Source organism: Culex pipiens, unplaced genomic scaffold, assembly GCF_016801865.2.
Source record: "Culex pipiens pallens isolate TS unplaced genomic scaffold, TS_CPP_V2 Cpp_Un0005, whole genome shotgun sequence".
NCBI lineage: Eukaryota > Metazoa > Arthropoda > Insecta > Diptera > Culicidae > Culex > Culex pipiens.
In genome coordinates, this window is record NW_026292822.1 from 61628 (window position 1) to 70056 (window position 8429).

Consider the following 8429-nt stretch of genomic DNA (forward strand, 5'->3'; position numbering starts at 1 on the left):
CATTCCGGTATACCTTCGCTGGTGATATCAGGAACAGCTCGCTGATGATCGCTACGTCACACAATCGATGTATTCCACTAGCGTTCCGATACACTTCCCCCTGCCAAGGCCACGGTCGTTGTTGTCTGATCTCCGGAAGCAAACCACACGTGGAGAAGTCCTGGTTGAACAGCGCCGTGTCCTCTCCATCCGCACTGATGTTCGTCTTCTTTCTTATCCACGGTAGATAATACGCCACATCAACAAACACAACGAAGCTCTTCGGATCCACCAACCGAGTCTCGGCCTCGATCTTCCCGTTGCTCAGAATCCCTCGCAGTCCCCACTTGCCGTCCTTCCCCTCGATGTACAGTCCTCCTCCACTGTCTCCGGAAGCCGGTGTAGATCCGTTCCGGAACCCAGCGCAGAACATCTTCCGATCGTACAGGAATCTCGTGTAATAGTCCGGATCACTATCCCGACAGCGACGTCTCGACACGATCAACATCGGAACGTGCTTCAACGCGCCAGTCAGCTTATGCTCCTCATCCTCGCCCCAACCAGCAGAGCTTCCCTTCTTCCCGATGATCAGCTCCTCAACGCTACTTCCACTCCACAAACAAAGCGGTTTCACGTAATCCGTAACCTCAAAATCCACCTCCACCTTCAGCAGCGCGATATCATCCTCCAACGTTCTTGTGTTGAACTCCGCATGCCTCACGATCTCCTCAACTCCAACCTCCTGCAGCGAGTGCTCCAAGTTGTACAGATTCGCAATCCCCGCCCGTACCAGCATCTCCTTGGCCCGCAGCGGTCGAGTCTTGTACTCGGGATACGTACAGTGCGCCGCAGTTAGTACAAACCTGCGCGAGATGATCGTACCCCCGCAGGCGTAGTTGGGTTCGGCCTGGTTCACGCTGTGAAACAGGGCCACGTGCCATGGCCACTCGCCGAGGCGGGAGTTCTTCCCGTAGTGAACCAACTCTTTGGCTAGGGTCTTCCGATGGCCACATTCAGCTTCAGTGACGGTTATGATTTTGTAGGTGATTAAAATTACGACCAGGTTCGCAACTTGATTGCGGAACATTATCGCAGGACTACGATAGAAGTGAACTGCGGTCAAGTAACGCCAGTATGCTACTAAAGGCTTTCAGACAGGCTGGCTGGCAAGTGAGCGTTAGATAACGAGATCCTATTAAATGTCGGATTTTGCACGATTTACAATTGCTGCACTGACATGTTTAGTAGGACTATAAACGTTGCAATTATCTGTTGTATTTGATGGTTATCCTTACAGTCACCGTGAGACTTCTTCAAAATATAACATTAATTCTATAGCTTGTTTTATCCGAATACTTGTAACAGTTCAGTGATCTTACGATTAAAATAGTGCATATAAAAATGCACATCTCTAGATAATACCAACGTCATCATAACTCACCACTAAACGCATAATTAACTAGTCCAACCAGTTACGAGAATAATAAAACCAATAAATTCCAGCAAACATTCTTCATAGTGTCGCGCAGCTATTAAGACGTCACCGAACGTCATCCCCAATGCAATCCACATTGGAGCTCACCGCACACACCTCCAAGCCACCAGCCGGCTTAGAACGTTCGTTTAAAACCAGTTTTTGCGGACGACTAGCTCAAGCAAGATTCAGTTGAGACGCAGAACGCTCGTTTGGTGGCACGCGATCGGCGCCGGTTGTTCTGCGACTGAAAGTGAACATTTTGGTCAACGCTCCAAAGTTCGGCGTTCGGCGATAACCTCGCGATCTTCAACTCTACGCAAACGCAACGAAATTGACGCGATAATGAGTACGTGCGACGTTTTCGTCACTCATTCTCCCGTTGAGGCTTCGCCGAACAAGTGTCGTTTGATTGCGAGATGTTCTGGCTTAAATTCGTTTTATTTACCCTACTTGGAAGATCCGTACTGGGAGGTAGGTCATCACTTCAATAGGTGATCGCAACTGATCAATTACACCCATTCCAGCGGACGACTGCGGCGTACGAATCCCAATCACCCAACAGCTAGTCAGCTTCGGCAATGCGTCCCGCCTCGGAGAATGGCCCTGGCACGTGGCGCTCTTCCACCGAATGAACCGAGCCTCACCGACGTACGCCTGCGGTGGCACGATCGTGGCCAAGAACTACGTCGTGACGGCGGCGCACTGCACTTACCCGCAGAGTCGCGCCCGGCCGCTGAAGATCGCGGAGATTCTAGTTCGAGCGGGGATCGCCAACCTGCAGGCGTTGGAGCACTCGCTGCAGCAGGTTGGAGTGGTGGAGATCGTGCGCCATGACGAGTTCAACTCCGATACGGTGGAGAGTGATGTTGCGTTGCTGAGGACGGCGGGGGAGTTTGAGTTTGGGAGTTACGTGAAGCCGATTTGTTTGTGGAGTGGGGTTGATGATGAGAAGGAGGTTGTGGGGAAGGTTGGGACGATTGCTGGGTGGGGCAGGGACGAGAATCAGCAGCTGCCGGATAACTTGAAACATGCGGGAATGCCGATTGTGTCGAGGAAGACGTGCAGGGATAGCGATCCGCTGTACTATACGCGGTATTTGTACGATCGTAAGACGTTTTGTGCTGGGTTTAGGAACGGGACGTCTCCTGGATTGGGGGATAGCGGTGGAGGACTGTACCTTGAGGTGGGAGGCAAGTGGATCCTTCGTGGGATCGTGAGCAACGGTAAGGTCGTGGCCGAAACGCGTCTGCTGGACACTTCCAACTTCATCGTGTTCACCGATGTGGCGTACTTTATGCCGTGGATCAAACAGAAGTTAAACATCGTTGATGATCTTCCGGGGACAACACCGCTGCAAGACTTTTCCGTTTGTGGGAAGAAGAAAGAGCCACAGTTCAAGCGAACCGGCTTCAAGGAAGAGCGAAAATGGCCCTGGCATGGTGAAGTCTACAGAAACAACAAGACAAGACTTTGCGAGGTTGCTGTAATCAGCGATTACTTCATGCTATCACCCGCCGAGGTTTACGATGAAGTTGACGTTCAGCACGCAGCGCAATTGATGGTAAAATTCAAAGTTTTCAAAGTCGGAAGAAGCCAAGTCTTCCTGGAGCAACGCATTCAACGGATCATTCGTCACGAAGAGTTACAGAGGGACACCCGACTGAACAATATTGCCCTGCTGGAGCTGAAAGCTCCTCTGAAGTTCACCGAGCTCATACATCCGGTCTGTCTTTGGGGTGGCGATCCTGCCGGTTGGACATTGTCCAGAGTACGAGGATATCTGGACGACTATGATCAAGAAATTTACGGTGAGGAAACCTGTCGTAGGATCTACAATGTTCCACAGGAAGCTCTTGGCGGTAGAGGATTCTGCTATCAAATCTCAACGTACGGATTCAGTGGAATGCTTGGAGATCTGCTGTTCCTGAAGCACGGTGAATCCTGGTATCTGCGAGGTATAACCTACAGCTTGATTAAGGAGCAATCAGTATTTGAAATTCTGCTTGCTGACGTTGCTCACTACAAGTCCTGGATTGACAAAAATGCAGTAGTAAAGTCGACAGATTTACTTGACATTGGGAAGTGTTCCCAGACATCGTACAGCCAGTGGATGTACCAGATCAAAAGCAGCTACCAGTTTCAGTGCTACGCTTCCTTGATCTCGCCAACCCTACTAGTAACGACTGCGTCCTGTTTAGACGGATTGTCTTTAGAATCTTTGTAAGTTTCCAAATCACCAACTGTACCCAAAATCTCATCCTCACCTTTCTTCCAGGAAAATTGTCAACGACCACTTCGGATCCATTGCAATGGCAAGCAAAATCCACGTCCACCCGTCCTTCGACAACCTCCTCCTCTCCAACAACATCGCCCTCATCCAGCTGGCCCAACCCCTCCCAAAACAGCCCATCTGCCTACCCAAAGCAACCCTAAAACCATCCCAACTACCCCTCCAATCCGTCAGCTGGCAGTCCGCCTATTCCCGCGCCAATCCAGTGGCCTTCCACGTGGCCAACTTCACCACAACCAACGTGGGCGGCTGTGCCGATCGTTGGCGCCGCGAGGGTGCCCAGGTGGACACCGCCGGCGGTCACATCTGTGGCCAGATGGTGGGCATCGAGCAGGGCTTCTGGTTCTACTGTGAGTCGAACCTGCACGGCGCTCCGCTGGTGTATCGCGTGGGGGAGGAGGTGCTGCTGCGCGGAGTGCTGGACATTGGGAAGGCCAACCATTGTGCGAGGGATGATTTGCCGGAGGTGTACGTGGATCTGCTGCACTATGCCGATTGGATCGTGGAAGTTGGGGTGGGGGAAATCGGGTTGTCGGTGGTTCCGGTTCCGGAGGGTAGGGTTGAGTGGAGAAGACAGAAGGGTGATTAAATTACTTGACAGACTGTTTATTTCAAAAGAAATTCCTTATCACTTACAAGTAGTATTCAACAAATGATAAGCGCATTAAAACCCACGTCGAACAGTCTACTTCTGGAAAATGTTGTGGAACGTGATTGTCAGTTTCATTGTCACTGTCATCTTCTGTAAGAGCGTCACTGCAAGTCCCAGCAATCAACAAACGGAATGTGGTCAACGAAAGCAGCTAGCTCGGGAGTTGATACACCACGGCCACCAATCCCGATCGGGAGAATGGCCTTGGCATGTCGCAGTGTTCCATAAAATCAACGCGCAAGCTGACTCAAGTTACGCCTGTGGAGGTACGATCATATCGCGGAAGTTTGTACTAACTGCGGCGCACTGTACGTATCCTCGGACTAAAATTCGACCGTTGCGGGCCAAGGAGATGCTGGTACGGGCGGGGATTGCGAATCTGTACAACTTGGAGCACTCGCTGCAGGAGGTTGGAGTTGAGGAGATCGTGAGGCATGCGGAGTTCAACACAAGAACGTTGGAGGATGATATTGCGCTGCTGAAGTTGGAGGTGGATTTTGAGGTTACGGATTTCGTGAAACCGCTTTGTTTGTGGAGCGGAAGTAGCGTTGAGGAGCTGATCATCGGGAAGAAGGGAAGCTCTGCTGGTTGGGGTGAGAATGAGGAACATAAGCTGACTGGCGGGTTGAAGCACGTTCCGATGTTGATCGTGTCGAGACGTCGCTGCCGGGATAGTGATCCGGAGTATTACACGAGATTCCTGTACGATCGGAAGATGTTTTGCGGTGGGTTCCGGAATGGATCTACACCGGCTTCCGGAGACAGCGGAGGAGGACTGTACATTGAGGGGAAGGACGGCAAGTGGGGACTGCGAGGGATTCTGAGGGACCATCGATCACTCCCAGCTGTGGGTGGGTCGAGCAACAATTGGCCAAAACGAAGGCCAATTAAATCGAGCTCGGAATCGTTTCTATCTGTGGGGCGTTAAGCTTCGTCCTTTGGCCAGATAAAATGGATTACTTCTTGGAAGCGGGAAAAAACAACTCTGCTCGATACTAAATCCTTCCTCAATGTAATGACCCACTTTTGGCGAGAAGGCGGCAGGGAAATTCGGGTGGAAAACGGTGGTTCCTTCGAGCAAGAAAAGCCATTCGGTTTAATTAATCAATTATGTCTGGATCGTTCAGCATAGATTGGGGGAACGTGGGCAAGAAAATGCAGGAAAGTCACTTTTTGCTGGTGGTCTTTAAGCGGCCATTAGGATGGCTCGATTTCGGATGAAGATATGGAATGGTATCGAGATGATTACGGTTCTTTGGTGGCATATTTGTTAAATACTATTTTCTAAAATAGCTTAAACTAATTGTATCATAATTTCTATTAGGATATAACAAAATATATCAATTTTGCGAATATTTCATGCCACGATACTGAAACCTCCACTTCGATTAACCAAGTTCAACCAACTGCTACAAATCAAAGACTCAATATCCGCTCGGGAAACCCCATCGAAACTCGATTGTTTCTGCTCGACGACGACGTCCATAAATAAGATGCAAACGCCTTCGCCGCATGCATAAATCTGCCACTTTCCTGGAACCGGAATCCAATCCTAGGCCACAGCTGGAGCCCGTCGTCGGCATCGTGTCCTTTAACCGTCGTCGCGTCAGTAACAAGAAAAAAAAGTTTGGCCCTTTCAATATCTTTATCGGAGAGGTCGGATCCTTCGTCGACGACGAGTTCGATGAACCTCGTGGATTTCTTGGAAAATAATTAAATCATTAATCATTAATGGTTATTTCATCAATAGAAATTTAATTTTCCATAAAAGCTTCTCATGACGTGAATCGCTGAATGATTTTCGAGCAAAAATAACAGCAAATTTCTCGGAAAGTAAACGATATTGCTCCGGCCAGATTCAATTATCTGACTAACCAACCGTAAATAAATATATACATCTCAAAAGTCCCCGGCAACAGCGTCGTCGTCGGCGGTGCTGACGTCGACCTCGTCGGATCCTCTGGGGCCGGTCGGTGTTGTTCGACATGCTCCAGTAGACCAGCAGCGTTTTCGGGGTCGTCATCGTCGTTAATGCCCCGAGGTCACCAACCAACCCCATCGAACAGCGGCAACTTTGGCCGAAACCACTTTATTATGACCCTGTGAGGCTTCCTGGAAGATGGGTTTTGCTTTCCCGCGAAAGCTTTACTCAGCTGTGTTGTTCTGGTTGATTCGCGGAAAATCTGTAGCGTTTTCATTTAAATTTGACTGTTGATTCAATACTATAATAACTTTCAACAATGCTGCAGTGACCACCGTTCCTAAATAAATCCCATATCAATTTTCCTCTCACACACACACCCTCATAATCTCTTCATTACAAATGCCAAATTCAATCAGCGCCGAGGAAGAAAAAAATCGATTTCGGGGGGTTTGCCATCACAGTCAATTGGTTTCAAATTTAACTCCATAGACGAGGAATCCAATCCACTGCCACCATCCCCCTAGAATTATTCATATCCCATTACATGCTCGTTTAAGCTTCGCAGCATCCGCGCGACCTGCCTCCCAGCAACAAAGCTCTCCTCAAATCCCACTCCCTGGCTGATGGGATCGATCTGTGATATTGATAGTAGGGTGAGTGATGCAAAAATTGACGAAAAATTCGAAATTTGTCGTAAATTGTATGTGATAAAAGCATCTCCGTAAAGCGTAGGTGGCTTCTTGTCATCACAAGAAAAATTATAAGATACTTGAATGGTTGAAATTCTTAAGTTGAAACTCTACTTTTTTGTTTCCGTTATAGCGTATATAAGCCATGGACTGATTTTCTTAACCAAAAAGTCATCATATTATTAAAAAAAAAAACATTATCTTTGAAAATTTAGTTATTTTTTATTTAATATAAAGGATTTTAAAAGTTATTACCCAGAAAAGGTACACAAAATTTAACAGTGATGTATTTTTTTTTATATTTGATTTTAAAAGTGCGTAATATTGAATATTTAACCCTTTAGAAATGTTAGTCTCGATTTAAAAAAATTGAAAATATTGTTTTCGAAAACATGGAAAATGTTTCATATTTTAACATTGTAAATCGGACCATTAGTTGCTGAGATAACGATGTTAGAAAATGGTGGGTTGTTTGGGTAACACTTGGAAAACATCAATTTTCATGTTTTAAATCTTAGCAACTAAGGGTCTTATCAACAAAGTTCAAAATCGCAAAATATAGAGAATTTTCTCAGCTTTTCAAAAATATTTTTTTCAAAAGTGAGCGAACATGCGCACTAATTTAAAATAATGAAAAACTGCGACTGTTTTCAAAAAAGTTACTTCAAAATGGCTTAAACTTGAAAACGGTGCACTTTATCAAAATTTCACTCAAACTTTTTTTTTTACTTTTTGATTGCAAATTTAATTTTACATCGAAAAATGAAGTTGAAAAATGTTTGTGACCGATATTCGATTTTTTGAAAAAATATGTGTTGATTAAAAAATTCATAACACGGTTAAAGATTTTTTGCACAACCTGAAAATTTCTGAAAAGTTGGCATTTTATGTCCTCTAAAACGTATCAAAAAATAAAAAAATAAATAAAAAAAGTATTTTTTTGCAAATCAAGTTTTAGTGACAAAAAGTTAAATAAAAAATCACCAAAATTTGGTTTTACAGTGTATCATTTTTTTCAGTGTAGTCCATATCCATACCTACAACTTTGCCGAAGACACCAAATCGATAAAAAATTTCCTTCAAAAGATACGAATTTTTGAATTTTCATACATCGTTTTTGTATAGATAGCTGCCAAATTTGTATGGAAAATTATATGGACAAACTAATGATGCAAAATGGCTTCTTTGGGCATACAGAATGACCAAAAAAAAATTAATCGGATTGCTCAATGAGAATTGCTCAGTAATATTATTGTTTGAAACATGTTTCATTAACTATTGCATACACTTTTTTCTGATATTTTTATTTAGTAGTATTTGAAAAAAATATACGCGTAAAAAAATCTTCTTTTTAAAGTCGTAGCCTAGTTTTTCTTGTTATAATCGAATTTAAAGTGTTCAAATTTTATTTTAAAGGC

General features: G+C 45.6%; 3 protein-coding genes across 3 annotated transcripts; 2 read left to right on the forward strand and 1 right to left on the reverse strand.

The window, feature by feature from the left end:
* Window positions 1–4: 4 nt before the first annotated feature.
* LOC120419921 (venom protease-like) lies at window positions 5–1181 on the reverse strand (the record flags this gene model as incomplete). The annotated part of the gene is made up of 1 exon (XM_039582787.2): window positions 5–1181. A coding segment is annotated over exon 1 (1062 nt), but the record flags the coding sequence as incomplete, so codon positions are not given.
* A 222-nt stretch (window positions 1182–1403) lies between these two features.
* LOC120419923 (transmembrane protease serine 9-like) lies at window positions 1404–4339 on the forward strand. The gene is made up of 3 exons (XM_039582788.2): window positions 1404–1927; window positions 1981–3676; window positions 3732–4339. Exons 1-3 carry the CDS (start codon window positions 1873–1875, stop codon window positions 4333–4335), a joined length of 2355 nt encoding a protein of 784 aa, XP_039438722.1. The 5' UTR covers window positions 1404–1872; the 3' UTR covers window positions 4336–4339.
* Window positions 4340–4444: 105 nt separating this feature from the next.
* On the forward strand, window positions 4445–7299 carry LOC120419924 (CLIP domain-containing serine protease B15-like). Its single transcript, XM_039582789.2, has one exon. The coding sequence runs from the start codon at window positions 4445–4447 to the stop codon at window positions 5324–5326; it is 882 nt and encodes a 293-aa protein (XP_039438723.1). The 3' UTR covers window positions 5327–7299.
* Window positions 7300–8429: the final 1130 nt, after the last annotated feature.

Excerpts from the sequence above, each read along its gene's own strand:
- LOC120419924 (XM_039582789.2), top strand. The coding sequence starts at position 4,445 with ATGTTGTGGAACGTGATTGTCAGTTTCATTGTCACTGTCATCTTCTGT.
- LOC120419923 (XM_039582788.2), top strand. The coding sequence starts at position 1,873 with ATGTTCTGGCTTAAATTCGTTTTATTTACCCTACTTGGAAGATCCGTA. Across the intron at positions 1,928-1,980 it reads TGGAAGATCCGTACTGGGAG|CGGACGACTGCGGCGTACGA; the intron begins GTAGGTCATCAC and ends CACCCATTCCAG. Across the intron at positions 3,677-3,731 it reads GGATTGTCTTTAGAATCTTT|GAAAATTGTCAACGACCACT; the intron begins GTAAGTTTCCAA and ends CCTTTCTTCCAG.